This window comes from Salmo trutta, chromosome 21, assembly GCF_901001165.1.
Source record: "Salmo trutta chromosome 21, fSalTru1.1, whole genome shotgun sequence".
Classification (NCBI taxonomy): Eukaryota; Metazoa; Chordata; class Actinopteri; order Salmoniformes; family Salmonidae; genus Salmo; species Salmo trutta.
Window position 1 is genome coordinate 16,649,298 of NC_042977.1, and position 18,850 is coordinate 16,668,147.

General features: G+C 42.7%; 1 protein-coding gene across 1 annotated transcript in view; it reads right to left on the bottom strand.

Annotated features, from left to right (window-relative positions):
* Positions 1-18,850, bottom strand: part of LOC115156822 (choline transporter-like protein 5-A) — a 97,462-nt gene that overhangs the window by 6,550 nt on the left and 72,062 nt on the right. The window contains exons 4-10 of the mRNA XM_029704532.1: positions 13,369-13,453; positions 10,624-10,708; positions 9,945-10,073; positions 2,101-2,161; positions 1,897-2,020; positions 1,685-1,768; positions 1,434-1,546 (exon numbers count right to left, since the gene is read on the bottom strand). Coding sequence (XP_029560392.1) covers positions 1,434-1,546; positions 1,685-1,768; positions 1,897-2,020; positions 2,101-2,161; positions 9,945-10,073; positions 10,624-10,708; positions 13,369-13,453 — 681 coding nt within the window. The remainder of the gene's footprint in view (positions 1-1,433; positions 1,547-1,684; positions 1,769-1,896; positions 2,021-2,100; positions 2,162-9,944; positions 10,074-10,623; positions 10,709-13,368; positions 13,454-18,850) is intronic.

Below are 18,850 nucleotides of genomic sequence, written 5' to 3' on the forward strand. Positions count from 1 at the left end.
GGAGACGGTCCTGGTGCTTGCTGGACTTTCTTGGGCGCCCTGAAGCCTTCTTCATAACAATTGAACCACTCTCCTTGAAGTTCTTGATGATCCGATAAATGGTTGATTTAGGTGCAATCTTACTGGCAGCAATATCCTTGCCCGTGAAGCCCTTTTTGTGCAAAGCAATGATGATGGCATGTGTTCCCTTGCAGGTAACCATGGTTGACAGAGGAAGAACAATGATTCCAAGCACCACCCTCCTTTTGAAGCTTCCAGTCTGTTATTTGAACTTAATCAGCATGACAGAGTGATATCCAGCCTTGTCCTCGTCAACACTCACTCCTGTGTTAACGAGACAATCACTGACATGATGTCAGCTGGTCCTTTTGTGGCAGGGCTGAAATGCAGTGGAAATATGTTTGTTGGGATTCAGTTCATTTGCATGGCAAAGAGGGACTTTGCAATTAATTGCAATTCATCTGATCACTCTTCATAACATTCTGGAGTATATGCAAATTGCCATCATACAAACTGAGGCAGCAGACTTTGTGAAAATTAATATTTGTGTCATTCTCAAAACTTTTGGCCACGACTGTACAATCACTTAGTGAGATAGAGCCTCAAATATCAAATTAATTTGTATATATCCACTGTGAACATAAATTGAGGAAAATTGGTTCGTTTTTCAGTCACGCCTTTGGTCACGTTCGCGTGGGTCAAATAAAACTACCCTAATGATTGGTTGACAATTGAGCCCCCAATTGCAGAAACTTGCGGTTGACTGCGGTCAAAACTTCATGACCTTTGATCACATGATTTTTGTAAAGTTCATGCACCTAACATGTGGGTGCAAGTCGGACCATTTTTATCCCCAGAATGTAACACACATTGAAATGTGGTTACCAACGATGGTAACCGACTTGATAAAATTGATCCGCTCGAATGCGGCCATTGAGATGAGCATGATGCAAAACCTTGCTCTCACACAGACAGTCACACAGAGTATCTGCGCATGTGCACGGGTACGCTTCACGCTGGACCAAAACAGAGGAGAAGTTTAACCTCGCGCTTCACCGCTCCTGGTTGTTGTGGAAATTGACCCACTATTACGGGTTACTTCGTGCATCTATGTCATTTCGCTGAGTCTACCTTTAAACCTAACCTAATCTATAACCTGACTCATCACCTTACGCATTACTGTCCCACACTGTCCCACACTGGCAAGAACTGACATCCCCAAAACACACTAAAACTTCAACTAAATAATATAAAAACAAAATATAAATGTTTTTTTAAAACTTCAACTAAATCAAAACTAGTAAAGTGGATCGGAAAACTAACTGAAACTAAACTGAATTTCAAATAAAAGTCTTAAAATTAATAGAAATAAAAACAAATATTAAAAACACAAAACTCTAACAACTTTGACACACACACACACACAGACCGACCGTAAGCGATCACCAGTATGACGGCGATGATGGTGAACCAGAGGAGGAGTCCGGCAGTGAAACGTAGCAGCAGGATGAAGATCAGACTGACCACCAGTGCTATCACCAGACCTCTGGAAATAACACACAGTACACTCTCTAAATATAGTATTTTACAGTACCGTAAAAGTACAATAAAGTACCGTACAGTACAATTCATTGTCCGTTATAAGAACTCAACCCAGTGTATCTCTGCCAGTAAGAGTTCTTACATTAAAATCCAGTTCCATGAGGCGGCGTAGTCCTCCACAATCTTCATCCCAACCTCCTTAGCATCCACCAGACCTGTGATGCCACTGCAGGAGACAATACCCATTATAAAACTGCCATAATTACAGAAATGTTTGTGTGTGTGTGTACTGTATGTACCCGCATGCATGTATACGCATATCCACATGCATGTGTGGGTGTCTTTGTAACTCACTTGGCGGCGTCTCTTAGTTCAGTCACACTGCGGGCTTTGTCCAGAGCATCTTTGAAGTGGGTTCTTTTGGCCACCGTCAGGGTTCCATTCAGAGTGATGAAGTCAGGAAAACAACGCTGTAGGACTGGTAGACAAGATCATTCAGTATCATAACTTCTTCCTTATTGCCCGCCAGTTGCTGTAATTTTTTTTTGCTGTACTTACATGGTCTGCTAGGCACAATCATTGATGGACAGTCCTCGTCTCGTAACACTTGCGCAACAGGCTTAAAGCAAAAAGAGGAGGAATGTCAGTCATGTCATACTAATTGTCGTTACGCTATGTGAACAGAAAATTACAAAAGTGTTAAAGCTCTGTCTTTAATTCATAATCTTTAACACAACGCAGCACAGTTCAGTAGCCTGGGTGTGAGGTATTTGTATTTGTATTTATTATGGATCCTGTGACGACCCTCCCACTCTGTCTGCCGTATTCTCTCTCTTTGTTCTTGTTTCCTTATTAGGATGCCGGTGGGCGGAGTTGGGAGGGTCGTCAGTTAGATGGGAAACACCTGGGTCCGGGTGTGTCCCAGGATAAAGAGACCTTTTCCACAGTCATTGGGAGACTCTCACCATGCAGACACCTTGTTGTTTTTGGTAGTTGTGGCATGTTGGTGGTTTGCTTTGGCACCCTTCAACACCCTGCATTATTACATTTATGCATGCAAGCACTCACACTACTGATTACACACACCATTGTTAATTACTTTATTTAATAAATATATATTTTGATACTCCTTGTCTCCACGTTGTCTCCCTTTTGTTGCGAACTCTGAGCCAGTTCGTAACAAGTAGGGGCTCATCTGGGATTTTGAACATCTTGTGTTTGGGAGAAAACGTGGAGGTAATGTTAAATTCTGTAGGTGCTTTGTTTGTATATGTTAGTTTGAGTTTGGTGCTCAGTACTGGTTGCTTTTGTTTGTTTGGTTTGTGTGCTACGTTGGAGAGAGTACAATGGTTAGTTTCCAGGCCCCTGCCCAGCCTGGAAAAGCTTGTTCTACTCGCTGTTGGGACATCGGTCTGTGGTGAGTACAATCGGCTGTGTACCTCAGTTGGAGATTTGGATAGGGTAGTGAAACTTACCTCCCGGAGCTATAGCCTTTTTCCCCTGATAGGCTTAGCGACGTGTTTCACTTTTGGAATGTTGGGCATGGTTAATGTTTGTTATTTTTGTGTGGTGTCTGTGGACTGAGCAGTTGTCTCGGGGGCACATCTGTGGCTTGGTGGAATCTGCCAGCGTGCTGGGGGGTTACTTCCTTGCCAGCGGGCTATAGTGCATAATTACCCACTGCAAATCTGCATGAAGACTAGGGTTGCGTTATTGTAGGTTTTGGGGAAGCTCCATATGTCATCTCTCTTTCTGTGGTGCCAGTGTGACTGTTATTTCTCTTGCTGTGGTCTGGTGTGCTCAGCAGAGGGGTTGAGTGAGAATTTTTTTCTCTCTGACTATGGTGTCTAATGTAGACGAGTTAATTCGCTTTCCATCAGAGGAACTGTTAGACTTATGTACTAAAGAACAGCTGAAGGTTGCTGAACACTACAAGGTTGAAATTAGTGATAAACGTCTAAAATTCTATTAAGTTAATATGACGTTACCACTGGGGCAGCCTCTGCTGAGGACTCGCCGTCTCCCCGATATGTTACAATTACCGCTCCATCGGTTAGTCCTAGTAGTCTTCTTTTTGAACAGCAGAAAGAGCTGCTTTGTTACAGCTAGAGCATGATCGTGAGAAGCTAGAGCACGATCGGGTAAAATATGAAAAGGAATTGGCTGCTGATCGGTTAAAATATGAAAAGGAATTGGAATTTAAACAGGATATGGAGCGTGCTAAAATCAAGCTGCATCAAGAGCGACTAGAGTTGGTTAGGGAAGGAAAGCTCTCAGGGGAGAGTTTGCTCTGGGAAGGTGACGCAGATTTACCTAGGGATCGTTCCTCTTTTGGTCGTGCCCCGGACACATTTGACATTGTTGGGAATTTACGGTTGTTGCCTCAGTTTAATGAAAAGGACCCTGAGACGTTCTCTTTGTTGTTTGAGCGTGTTGCTGACGCTAGAAGTTGGCCTGATTCTGACCGCACTTTAATGTTGCAGTGTGTTGACTGGTAAAGCGCAGGAAGCATATTCAGCTCTTAGTGTAGCTGACAGTGTCAGTTATGAGGTTAAAAAGGCGGCGTTACAGATTTACGAATTGGTTCCTGATGCTTACCGCCAACGATTTAGAACTTTAAAAAGGGATGATAAGCAGACTCATGTTGAGTTTGTGCGAGAATTATCTTCACAGTTTAATCGCTGGTGTTCCGCCTCTGTAGTTATGACTTTCCAAGGGCTATGTGAGCTGATTATGTTAGAGCAATTTATGGACACAATCTCTGATCGTATAGCGACGTACATGAACGAAAAGTAAAGACTGTCGCTGAAGCTGCGGTTTTGGCGGATGAATATGTTTTGACTCACAAGTGTCTTTGCAGAGCCCCGTATTCGGAGTGAGTGGGGGCGTTCGGAGAGATTTGGGCCTCGCTCACCGAGATACTTTGGTTCACGGGCAGAGTTCCATTCAGCTAGGGTTGAGCCTGACTCCCGTGGTAAAGCTGACTTTGGTCAAGAGTGTCAGTACTGTCAAGGTTCAGGCCATTGGAAAAACGAATGTCCGGTTCTCAGGTCTAGGGGTAAATTCAGTTTGTGTGCTAACGTTAAATCTAAGCCTATGGCGTTAGCTGCGCCTGTTCCACATCAGTTTACTGCCGACACATTGTCTCATGCCCAGGGGCATGTGAAAGTCCATACTGACCCAGACTATTTACCTTTCATTACGGAGGGTTTTGTGTCTGTTAGGAAGTAAGAACCTAGTGCCAGTGAAGATCCTAAGAGACACAGGTGCCTCTGAATCGTTTGTGTTGGAATCTCTGTTACCCTTCTCTGCTGAGACTGATTCTGGGAATAGTGTTCTAATTCGGGGAATAGGGTTGAACACTGTCAGTTCCATTACATAAACTGATGTTGGATTGTGGACTGGTCAAAGGAGAGGTTGTTGTGGGGGTGCGTCCTTCATTGCCTATTGAGGGTATCGACGTTATCCTTGGGAATAACTTGGCTGGTGAGCGTGTGGCCTGTCGTGTTTCCATCTCTAGTGGTTTCCACTAAACCGTCAATTGTAGGGATTCCTGATGAGAATGCACAGAGTTTCCCAGAGGTGTTCTCTGCGTGTGCAGTGATGCGGTCTATGAGCCATGGTGACCTGGTCCCTGCTCCGGGTAAATGAGAAGACCACAAAGATGTCTCACTGTTTTCCCTGTTATCCCGTTATCTGTATCCCGCTCCGATCTAATCGACGCGCAACGGACTGACCCCACATTAGAAGAGTTGCGTGACCAAATTGTGCCTGTGGAACAGTTGGGAGATGTCGCACATGGTTATTTTCTCCAAGAGGACGTCCTGATGAGAAAGTGGGTGTCTCTTGGTAGTTTTCTGGGGGAGGCGATTAGTCAGGTTGTGGTGCCAGTGAAGCTTCGTGAGTTGGTGTTGACAACTTCTCACAACAACGTTGCTGGACACATGGGTGTGAGGAAAACCTACAATCGCGTATTAAGACATTTCTTTTGGCCTAGATTAAAGAGGGATGTTTCTGATTTCATCAACTTGTCACACCTGTCAATTAACTGGTAAATCTAATCAAGCCGGTACCACTGTTTCCTATTCCTGTACTCAGCCAACCTTTTGATTATTTGATTATTGACTGTGTTGGTCCTCTGCCTCGTTCTAAAAAGGGTAGTAATTATTTGTTGCATGTGATGTGTCAGACCACTAGGTTGCCTGCTGCCTATCATCTCCGGTCTATCAGCACTAAGTCTGTGCTAAAAGCTTTGACTCAGTTTCTCTCACTGTTTGGAATCCATAAGGTCATTCAGAGTGATCAATGATCTAATTTCACCTCTAATCTGTTTGGTCAGGTTCTCCAACTTCATATTATACACAATTTGTCTAGCGCCTATCATGTGCAACGTCAAGGAGCACTGGAACGTTTCCATCGAATACTTACGTCTCTGAGAGCTTATTGTACTGAGATGGATAAGGATTGGGAGGAGGGGTTGCCTTGGTTACTGTTAGCCGCTAGGGGGGGTTCACAGGAGAGCACGGGTTTCAGTCCAAATGACCTTGTATTTAGACATGGGGTGCGTGGACTTTTATCTGTTCTCCAGGATGACTGGAAGTCTCACGAGCCTCGTCAGTTCCTGTTATCGTATGTGTGTGATTTCCGGCGACGCTTGTACTCCGCTGGTGGAATGGCTAAAGAGAAGCTATCATCTTCACAGAACAGGACGAAGGGCATATTTGATCGTCGAACTGAGCCTCGTCACTTTAGCCCAGGTGACCAGGTTCTTGCTCTGCTGCCAATTGTTGGTTCTCCTTTTCAAGCTAAGTTTCAAGGTCCATATACAGTGGTGCACCAGTACACTGAGCAGAATGATCTAGTTGCCACTCTAGAACGGAGAAAAGCACACCAACTGTGCCATGTAAATTTGTTAAAACCCTATTATGCACGTTCCTCTGCGACTGAACAGTGGGAGTTTACAGAGGATGGTAAAACCTGTTAGTTTGGCTGTTACTTCCCTTGGTTCTTGTAATGCTAGGTCTGTGCATGAGGAGGATGTTCCTGGTCCCGATGATTGCATACTGCAGGGTAGATAGAAAAATTCAGAGATACTGAATATTTTGAATAGCCCTCTTACTCATCTACCTGTTGATGGGCGGAAAGAGATGGTTGGTCTGATTCGGAAAATTTCAGGTTTGTTTTCTGATACACCTACACGTACAAACGTGATAGCATGATATTGACATTGGAGATGCTGACTCCATTCGTCAGCGATTCTATAGAGTTTCTGCAGAGAAACTGCGTTGTCTGGATGCTGAGGTCAGGTACATGCTGGAGAGTAAGATAGCAGAGCCTTCTTTCTCCAGTTGGGCTTCTCCCTGTATCTTGGTCAGTAAACCGGATGGAACAAACAGATTTTGTATGGACTACCGTAAGGTAAACGGTGTCACTAAGCCAGATTCATTTCCTCTTCCTCGGATGGAGGACTGCGTTGATCAAGTCGGAGCAGCTAAGTTTGTGAACAAATTTGACCTGTTAAAGGGCTATTGGCAGGTGCCACTGACGAGTAGGGCATATGAAATCTTTGCCTTTATTACACCCTCTGGTCTGTACTCGTATTCGGTTATGAGTTAAGTGACTATGAATCGTTGAGAAGTGACTATGAACCGTTGGGAGATGTTCTTTTCGTTGGAGCTGGTAGCTGACGGTCTCTTGTGTGCCCTGTTCCTGAATGCTATTGGACTGACCATTGTTTGGGTTTGTCATGTTCTATCTTTCCTGTCTGTTCTCTCCTGGTCTTGTGTTCTTCTTTCCTCTTAAACTTGCTTCCTGTGCGTAAAGGTTGCTGAGGTCTGGGGAGGAGGAGGTTAGCTGGGGCAAAGGGAGGTGTGAACACGTAACCCCTCATCAATTTGGGACGCAGAGGCTGGTACGTTGTTCCGGGGTCCTTGTTGGTCCCCGGTTTTATAGGGGGGGGGGGGGGTTGTGTGTATTCTCTCTCTTTGTTCTTGTTTCCTTATTAGGATGCCGGTGGGCGGAGTTGGGAGGGTCGTCAGTTAGATTGGAAACACCTGGGCCCAGGTGTGTCCCAGGATAAAGAGACCTCTTCCACAGTCATTGGGAGACTCTCTCCATGCAGACACCTTGTTGTTTTTGGTTGTGGTTGTTGTGGCATGTTGGTGGTTTGCTTTGGCACCCTTCAACACCCTGCATTATTACATTTATGCATGCAAGCACTCACTTACACTACTGATTACACACCATTGTTAATTACTTTATTTAATAAATATTTATTTTGATACTCCTTGTCTCCACGTTGTCTCCCTTTTGTTGCGAACTCTGAGCCGGTTCGTAACAATCCCCATTAGTTCCTGCCAAAGCAGCAGCTCCTCTTCCTGGGGTCCAGCAAAATTTAAGGCAGTTTATACAATTTTAAAACATTACAATACATTCACAGATTTCACAACACACTGTGCCCTCAGGCCCCTACTACACCACTACCACATATCTACACTACTAAATCCATGTGTATGTATAGTGTGTGTGCGTGCGTATGCATGTGTCTGTGCCAATGTTTGTGTTTTTTAAATAAAATGTTACTGCTTGCGTCAGTTACTTGATGCGGAATAGAGTTCCATGTAGTCATGGCTCTATGTAGTACTGTGTGCCTCCCATAGTCTGTTCTGGACTTGGGGACTGTGAAGAGAACTCTTGTGGCATGTCTTGTGGGGTATGCATGGGTGTCTGAGCTGTGTGCCAGTAGTTTAGACAGACAGATCGGTGCATTCAACATGCCAATACCTCTCATAAATAAAAGTAGTGATGAAGTCAATCTCTCCTCCACTTTCAGCCAGGAGAGATTGACATGCATATTATTAATATTAGCTCTCTGTGTACATCCAAGGGCCAGCCGTGCTGCCCTGTTCTGAGCCAATTGCAATTTTCCTAAGTCACACCAATAGTTAAGGTGTGACAAAACTAGGGCCTATAGGACCTGCCTTGTTGATAATAAGGCAGAGCATCGCTTTATTATAGACAAACTTCTCCCCATCTTAGCTACTACTGCGTTTTGACCATGAAAGTTTACAATCTGGGGTTACTCCAAGCAGTTTAGTAATCTCAACTTGCCTAATTTCCACATTATTACAAGACTTAGTTGAGGGTCAGGGTTTAGTGAGTGTTTTGTTCAAAACACAATGCTTTAGGTTTTATAAATATTTAGGGCTAACTCATTCCTTGCCACCCACTCTGAACTAACTGCAGCTCTTTGAGTGTTATTTCAGTTGCTGTAGTAGCTGACGTGTATAGTGTTGAGTAATCCGCATACATAGAAACTCTTGCTTTACTCAAAGTCAGTGGCATGTCGTTAGTAAAAATTGAAAAAAGCAAGGGGCCTTAACAGCTACCCTGGAGAATTCCTGATTCTAACTGGATTATATTTGATAGGCTTCCATTAAAGAACACCCTCTGTGTTCTGTTAGACAAGTAATTCTTTATCCACATTATAGCAGGGGGTGTAAAGCCATAACACAAACGTTTTTCCAGCAGCAGACTACGATCAATAATGTCAAAAGCTGCACTGAAGTCTAACAACAATCATTTTACCATCAATTTCTCTCAGCCAATCATCAGTCATTTGAGTAAGTGCTGTGCTTGTTGAGTGTCCTTCACTATAAGCATGCTGATATTCTGTTGTCAATTTGTTTACTGTAATATAGCATTGTATCTGGTCAAACACAATTTTTTCTAGAAGTTTACTAAGGGTGGGTAACAGGCTGATTGGTCTGCTATTTGAGCCAGCTTTAATATTCTTGGGTAGCGGAATGACTTTAGCTTCCCTCCAGGCCTGAGGACACATGCTCTCTAGTAGGCTTAAATTGAAGATGTGGCAAATAGGAGTGGCAATATCGTCTGCTATTATCCTCAGTAATTTTCCATCTAGATTGTCAGGCCCTGGTGGCTTGTCATTGTTGATAGACAATATTTTTTTCACCTCTTCCAGACTGACTTAACGGAATTCAAAAGTACAATTCTTGTCTTTCATAATTTGGTCCGATAATACTTGGATGTGTAGTGTCAGGGTTTGTTGCTGGCATGTCATCCCTAAGTTTGCTTATCTTGCCAATGAAAAGTCATTAAAGTAGTTTGCAATATCAGTGGGCTATGAGATGAATGAGCCATCTGATTTAATAAATGAAGTCAAGTTGGCTTATTTTCCCAAAATTTCTTTTAAGGTGCCCCAAAGCTTTTTACTATCATTTTTTATAATTTCTTTGTTTCATAGTGTAGTTTCTTTTTCTTTTAATTTAGTTTATTTAGGTTGTTCCTGCTTTAGACAACTAGTCGTTGTTACACACAATGAAAGCAGTTCACATCCTAACAGTACACACTTCCAAACAGTGCTACGCCGACATGCATACCTTTGTTGGGTTGTTGAATCCTGGTTTGCAGAACCGCCTGTAATATTCCCAGGGGGCTGCAGTGATTTGGTATTGCAACTGCATATCTGTGTAGGTTGCAAATCTGTCCGGGCACTTGGAAACACACATCTGAGGAAGTATTGAACACACTAATGAATACTCAGTAAGCTGATATGTCACCCTTTTTTTTAAAGGCCCAATGCAACTTTTTTTATATCAATATCAAATGACTTCTGAGCAACAATTATGTACCTTACTGTAACAGATTTCATAAATTGCTTTTTAACAAAAAACTATTTCTCAAGCTAGAATTTTCCTCGGACTGTCTGGGAGTGGTCTGAGTGGGGAAGGGAAAACTGAAAACTAGCTGTTATTGACAGAGGTTTGGAACTCTCTCTGTTATTGGTCTATTAACCAATTCACTTCATGGTGAGGTCACCATGGAAAGCCGGAACTCTCACCCATGCAAACCTGCTGATTAGAAGGTCCTGTGTAAATTGCATTTTCAACCATCAACTACCAGGAAATAACACTGATATTTGGTTTTTACAGTGTTAGTTTCATCAGCTGTTGTACAATATGATATAAAGCAAATATTTTGACTGCACTGGGCCTTTAACAATAACTGTACAAATGTACTCTGAGTCAATATTGTTATTGACCAATATGTTATGAATACCTGAGTGGTGGGACACTGGAGGTTGATGAGGACAGCAGGGTTGGCACATTTCAGGATATTGAAGTAGAACAGTATGGATTTTTTTCTATAGAGAGAAAACAAACATTGACACAGTGCTGATACAGTATTAGCACTAGGTGGCTGTAGAGTACAGAGCACACATTCAAAGAAAAACCCTCACAAACAATGATGTAACAGTCTCGTATACAATGATGTTAAAATGGACAACTATCTCTTCCCTTCTATTCTTAATATCTCAATGCATTTTTGGTGAATTTCAGGATGATATTCTCCAGTATTTCAGTATAATGGTTGAGAGAATGGTGTAGTCTCTCCCCGACACGTGTTCCAGACTAAACTCTATCGTAATCCTTTAAGCCTGGGAGAACAACACAGTGCTAATTATGAGCGGATGAGATCTGAGGGCCCTAGCTAGCTGGGAGTAAACACACTACTCCCTATCTCACAGCCCGGCTCCACAAACAGCCTTATCACCGCTCCGCAGCCACCACTAAAGAACTACTTTAATCATTGCCAAGGTTACAGCCTGTCAATCACACTTGAGGTTTATGAGGGGAATTCAACACCGAGCTGTTTAGTGTGGGGATCCAGTACCAGACTTTCGATTCAATGGGTTGGATTCTGTTGACAATGGGAACTGTGTGTGTGGGGGTGAGCTGCCTTTCAAATTATAATGGTCAATATAACAACATTGAAGCATGCAGGGCTAAGATAAAGAACCAGCCAATGGCCCGGAGGGCCACGCTAGGGCTAGATTGAAGTTAACATTAACAACAGATCTAGGATCAGATTATCCTACATTGAATTCAAGGGGATGAAAACCTATTTAACCCTGTATCAGTGGTAGGGGGGAAATTCTACTACTGGAAGGTGTGTTAATTGGCAGGTATGCACCCATTAATAGCAGCAAATTGGGCACAAGGGAATTATCATGACCTCAAATTGCTCATAGGTATGTCCCTATGGCTGCGTTTACATAGGCAGCCTAATTCTGATCTTTTCCCAGTAATTGTTCTTTTAACCAATCAGATCAGATCTTTTGCCAATAATTGGGCAAAAGATCAGAATCGGGCTGCCTGTGTCAATACAGCCTAATTACTCAGAGATATCGAGATATACAGTTGAAGTCGGAAGTTACATACACTTAGGTTGGAGTTATTAAAACTTGTTTTTCAACCACTCCACAAATTTCTTGTTAACAAACTATAGTTTTGGCAAGTCGGTTAGGACATCTACTTTGTGCATGACACAAGTCATTTTTCCAACAATTGTTTACATACAGATTATTTCACTTATAACTCACAATTCCAGTGGGTCAGAAGTTTACATACACTAAGTTGACTGTGCCATTAAACAGCTTGGAAATTCCAGAACATGATGCCATGGCTTTAGAAGTTTCTGATAGGCTAATTTACATCATTTGAGTCAATTGGAGGTGTACCTGCAGATGTATTTCAAGGCCTACCTTCAAACTCTGTGCCTCTTTGCTTGACATCATGGAAAAATCAAAAGAAATCAGCCAAGACCTCAGAAAAAACATTGTAGACCTCCACAAGTCTGGTTCACCCTTGTGAGCAATTTCCAAATGCCTGAAGGTACCACTTTCATCTGCACAAACAATAGTACGCAAGTATAAACACCATGGGACCACGCATCCGTCATAACGCTCTGGAAGGAGACGCGTTCTGTCTCTTAGAGATGAACGTACTTTGGTGCGAAAAGTGCAAATCAATCCCAGAACAACAGCAAAGGACCTATATCCACAGTAAAACGAGTCCTATATCGACATAACCTGAAAGGCCGCTCAGCGAGGAAGAAGCCACTGCTCCAAAACCGCCATAAAAAAACCACACTACGGTTTGCAACTGCACATGGGGACAAGATCATACTTTTTGGAGAAATGTCCTCTGGTCTGTTTGGCCATAATGACCATCGTTATGTCTGGAGGAAAAAGGGGGAGGCTTGCAAGCCGTAGAACACCATCCCAACCGTGAAGCACGGGTGTGGCAGCATCATGTTGTGGGGGTGCTTTGCTGCAGTAGGGACTGGTGCACTTCACAAAATAGATGGTATCACGAGGCAGGAAAATTATGTGGATATATTGAAGCAACATCTCAAGACATCAGTCAGGAAGTTAAAGCTTGGTCGCAAATAGGTCTTCCAAATGGACAATGACCCCAAGCATACTTCCAAAGTTGTGGCAAAATGGCTCAAGGACAACAAAGTCAAGGTATTGGAGTGGCCATCACAAACCCCTGATCTCAATCCTATAGAAAATGTGTGGGCAGAACTGAAAAAGCGTGTGCGAGCAAGGAGGCCTACAAACCTGACTCCGTTACACCAGCTCTGTCAGGAGGAATGGGACAAAATTCACCCAATTTATTGTGGGAAGCTTGTGGAAGGCTACCTGAAACATTTGACCCAAGTTAAACAATTTAAAGGCAATGCTGCCAAATACTAATTGCGTGTGTGTAAACTTCTGACCCACTGGGAATGTGATGAAAGAAATAAAAGCTGAAATAAATCATTCTCTCTACTATTATTCTGACATTTCACATTCTTAAAATAAAGTGGTGATCCTAACTGACTTGAGACAGGGAATCTTTACTAGGATTAAATGTCAGGAATTGTGAAAAACTGAGTTCAAATTTATTTGGCTAAGGTGTATGTAAACTTCCAACTTCAACTGTATGTGGTTAATCAGTCACTACAGTAATTACTCACGCGTTTGGGGTGCCCTTCTGCCCACAGAACTGTCCGTAGCTGTCTGTAGGGTAGATCACCTTCCTGGGGTCACCGTGTAGCCACGCTAGAGAGAGAAAAGGTAGGAGGGAGAGAGCGAGAAAGAGAGAAACCAGTGAATGAATTAATCACCCTCTTGTATCTCTGTTTTCCATTACCAAAATAAAAGACCAACAGATGGAAAGTCTCTTTGCACGACAGACTGAAATCGTATTCACATTCCCTGGATCTAACTGCTCTGATTATTTTGTGTCGGACAATCTTGGTGTTCTTCAGCTCCTTTGGCAGGGTTTTAAAGACGAGGTCATTGTGTGTATGTTAGTGCCTCTCTACTGCTCTAGCTGAGTGTTGAGAAGAGTCAATAGTGTTCGCCATAAGCACAATCCCTCTTCTAAGGCTTATTTTCCGCATCGTTTACAGCACTGTTCAGAAAGCGTACAGGAAAGGAGATGGATTTCCCTTTCTAAGACGCCATATGTGTGTGTGTGTGTGCTTGCGTACGGGCATGTTTATCTGTGTCCTTTCGTTGGGATCAATAGCAGTACCTTTTTTCCATGAATGAAAGCCTGTCAGTGACTACCTCTCTCCAAGAGTCTGACTAATGGGATAATTGATTCCTGGCTGGCATTAAATGAGTGGCAGGTAATGTACTTCACTGCACAGTCTGTATTGTCGCCACATCAAAACTGATGTTTACAACTCACTCCGCGCAGTAAGTACCGTATTCATGTTTTCACCCATGTCTCGGCTCTTTCTTAAGGTAGTATTCCACAGTCACCCATCCATAATGGGGTATCAGAATCCAACTGTAATGTGTCTGTACAGTATCTGAACTACAGATGGAGAGTGGACTGGCATGTAGGGACCTGGACCTGTAGATACACTCACAGTTTATTAGGTACACCACCCTGTTCACGAAAATGGTTCACTCCTACAGACAGTGAGTCACATGGCCGTGGCATGCTATATAAAGCAGACAGGCATTGAGGCATTCAGTTACTGTTCAATTGAATGTGACTTTGAGCATGGTATGATTGTCGGTGCCAGGCACGCCGGATTCAGTATCTCAGAAATGTCCGCCCTCCTGGGTTTTTCACCAATGACGGTGTCTAGGGTTACCGAGAATGGTAAGACGAATAAAAAAGAACTGCATCTTGGAAACCACAACTCGTCAATCCTTGTCACGGATGAGCTATTGCAGCAGATGACCACACCAGGTTCCACTCCTATCAGCTAAAAACAAGAAGAACAGAAATATAAAATTCACAAAAAAATCCATGCCCTGAAGAATTCAGGCTGTTCTGGAGGCAAAGGGGGGTCCGACCCAGTACTAGATGGGTTTACCTAATAAATTGGCCCGTGAGTGTATATAGTGTAGTTGCCACTACTCTACAAATCAAAGAGAATCAGTAATTATGCTGAATTAATTATACACTGTATGGTGTCAGACTAATCTTTTTATTTTGTTCCAAGGGTACTTTAAATCAGCACAGGCAGAGGCTTCCCCAAACCACACATGATGCTTCTGGGGTGAGAGAGAAATTGTGTGTGTGTGTGTGTGTGTGTGTGTGTGTGTGTGTGTGTGTGTGTGTGTGTGTGTGTGTGTGTGTAAGAGAGAAAGAGAGAGAGAAAGAAGTGGGGTGAGTGACCGTGTCTGAGAGGATGAAGTCATTGTGGATTTTTTTTTGTGTTGTAGAGAGGGTTGGATTGGAGTAAATTGTAGTAAGGTGTGTGTATGTGTGTGTGTGTGTGTGTGTGTGTGTGTGTGTGTGTGTGTGTGTGTGTGTGCACGTGCTCATGCTTGTACGCATGCATCCATCCTTTTTTTTGTGCAGGTGTGTACGGTGTTTGCAATGACTGAGTGAGTGAGTTTGCAATGACTGTCTAAATGTGTGTTTGCAATGACTGTCTTGTGTGTGTGCGTGCGTGTAGTATGTGTGTGTGTGTGTGAGGGTGGGCTCTCCTCTCCTGATAGCATGAGGTCATTTATAGCTGGCAGGCGGGATGAAGAGTAAAGAGTGACTTCATCATCGCTCCGATATCAAGAACTCTACGCTCTATTGGTTATGACTGCCTGCATCCCTTCTGCTCTTCAAAGGATGAGATCACACTAAAATATGAGACAAGAGCTACAACACGCCATTACCGAGGAGAACTCATACTAAAATATGAGATGGAATGGCTGTGGCACATTGAAAAAGGATGAACTTGAGTCTAGAGGACTGGGCTGCAGCAGAGTGGACAACTGACATTATAATGGGTCTGGATGGCACGGTTAAATAATGACATTGGAAGGAATAAGGCCAGGTCGGCGGTTAAAGGTCATGAGTCTCTGGTGGCCAGTTCTGAGTATGCTGCCTTCATAAATATGTCTATCATCTGTCTCAAAGAAGAGTTGGGATTGGGAAGCTCCTCATCTCAATGTTTCAGAAGCAAATATATATTTAAAAACACTGATGCCTGCATTCACTCATCTTATTCTGAAAACTGGAGGAATGTATTTGTGTGCTAAGTTGCCAAGGCCATTCTGTGGTTTAATTTGACTACAGGACAAAAGGTTTGTTTCTATTGTGTGCTACTAAGGACTGCAATGTAGGTTTGAATTGAATGAAGCCCTATGGTCTCAAAGGCAATGTCACAGTATATATATATATATATATATATATATATATATATATATATATCTGTCCCTTTTTCAACAAAAAGACCCCTTGCTGTGACTGTCTGAATCAAAGGGATTTTTGAACAAAGGGCCTCTCACCAGTTTTCACTCTCTCCCTGGCTGTCCTTTGCAGCATATCACTTCTCTATTTCAACACTGACCAGATATCAGTCATAACCCAGCTCTCTAGAACCTGAATCAATACACAGGACTGATGTATTTTACATTTCTGCGTTTTATCCTTCTCTCTCTTTTCTCAACAATACAGCTCCCTCTTACTGAGCTACTGTTGGGCATAGGGAGTAGGGCTGCCTATAACGTTTGTACCTAGTGGTGATGCTAATAGAAGGCGAACAGTTGATTGCATCAATAAGTATTCAGAATGGAAAACACATATCCGCTAACAGGGGAAATTGTAGAGCACAGCATGCATAGTAATTAGCTGCTTGTATTCGATGTTTGAAGCAACTTTACCTTCAGTGCAGAGTCACTTCTAAAACTACACTTTCAATTTGCTGGCTGCTTACCATTTCTGAGATCATTACGATGAGAAAAGGTACAGAACTTTTGAAGCAGAAGCAATCATTGACTGATGGATTGATCTTTACCAGAACAGGGGAGGAGGAGAAGAGGAGAGAGGGATTAAAATTCCCCAAAAATGAGAGAGGAGATAAGAAGCACTTCATAGAGCTGTGAGGCATGAAACATTCATTTCTACCAGAGGTGCTGTGAACGTCTTCGCACTCTGTCTCTGTGAATAGAACAGATGCTACACACTTATCTTTTTATTTCTCTCTCTCTCTCGCGCTCTTTTTCTTTGTATCTCTCTACTGCACACTCTATGATGGCGATGTTTACTATATCTCTCACACTTGCTACTTCTTTCTCTATTTCTCTCTCTCTCTCCCACACACACGCACACACACACACACACACACACTTTCTTGTTTTTACCCTTTTATCTTCCTACTCCACCAGCTAAACCCCAGTAGCTAGTTAGAAAAGATAAAACAGAATACCATTCATTTCTAACACAGAGTTGAGTATTGAGTGGTGGGTTTTCAGAGCCCTCTGTGATCAAAGGTTAATCTGCTGACTCGCACTCAGGGGGACAGTGCGTTTGGGTTTAGGCCAGTGTGGCATCACTGCTTTCAAAGAAGATTTCCAAACACAAGGCTTCTCATGTAGCATCTCCCTTTACACCGCTTGTTAACACCGTTTTTTTTTTAAGTAACAGAAATTTGACTCAACTAGGACGATGAAATAAGGTATGGATAGAATTTTACAGAAAGGGGACCTGGAGGATAATGGAGGGTCATGCTTTTTCAATTTCAGTCAGGGGGAGGGTTTAGTATTGTTTTAAATCTAGTCCAGGGGAGGGTTTAGTATGGTTTTAAATCTAGTCCAGGGGAGGGTTTAGTATTGTTTTAAATCTAGTCCAGGGGAGGGTTTAGTATTGTTTTAAATCTAGTCCAGGGGAGGGTTTAGTATTGTTTTAAATCTAGTCCAGGGGAGGGTTTAGTATTGTTTTAAATCTAGTCAAGGGGAGGGTTTACTATTGTTTTAAATCTAGTCAAGGGGAGGGTTTAGTATTGTTTTAAATCTAGTCAAGGGGAGGGTTTACTATTGTTTTAAATCTAGTCCAGGGGAGGGTTTAGTATTGCTTTAAATCTAGTCCAGGGGAGGGTTTAGTATTGTTTTAAATCTAGTCCAGGGGAGGGTTTAGTGTTGTTTTAAATCTAGTCCAGGGGAGGGTTTAGTGTTGTTTTAAATCTAGTCCAGGGGAGGGTTTAGTATTGTTTTAAATCTAGTCCAGGGGAGGGTTTAGTATTGTTTTAAATCTAGTCCAGGGGAGGGTTTAGTATTGTTTTAAATCTAGTCCAGGGGAGGGTTTAGTATGGTTTTAAATCTAGTCCAGGGGAGGGTTTAGTTTTGTTTTAAATCTAGTCCAGGGGAGGGTTTAGTATTGTTTTAAATCTAGTCCAGGGGAGGGTTTAGTATTGTTTTAAATCTAGTCCAGGGGAGGGTTTAGTATGGTTTTAAATCTAGTCCAGGGGAGGGTTTAGTATTGTTTTAAATCTAGTCCAGGGGAGGGTTTAGTATTGTTTTAAATCTAGTCAAGGGGAGGGTCATGCAATTTGTAATTGATTACATTTCAATATTTCTCAGTGTTTTAGAATTAGTCGCTATATATCGATGTGTGTCCAATACTGCCCCTCATCTCTGATTCTTCGCTGGGCGTGCAATACCAAGTGAGCCTATAGGCTATTTAGTGATGTCTCAATCAAATGATCCATAGCTTAAAGGCTATAGGCTATGAAGTGCATGCTAGGAGAAGCATAGAGCAAAGTTATATTTCTAAGATAGCTGCTGGCATGGTGTAAATAAAACTACGCTGCATTACACACTGTAATGGATCATCTAACCCTGAGCCCCAGCCTGCTCTGCTCTTGCTGATCAAACATGTTTTTGTGTTCTGCCTAACCAATGGCTGTGCTGTGTAGGCCTACGGTGGCAGTTCAGTAATTTGTGATTAGGTTTAGTCCAAAAAATCTTGCGCGAGGACTAGCCTATAGCCTATGTTCTGTTCAGTTTGAGAAGGAGAGCGCGAAGATGGAAAGGAGGACCGGTGGCTACTACTATAATAGATGTTATTAAAAACAATATGTTTCTTGCCCATGATGTATTTATCAGAGTTATTGGTCTCTCAATAAGACAGATTAGAGAAATGTACACTGTGGTGCTGAAACTTGAAGCAGCAGCCGCAGCACAATCAATCGGAAATGGGCAGCAAATATTGCT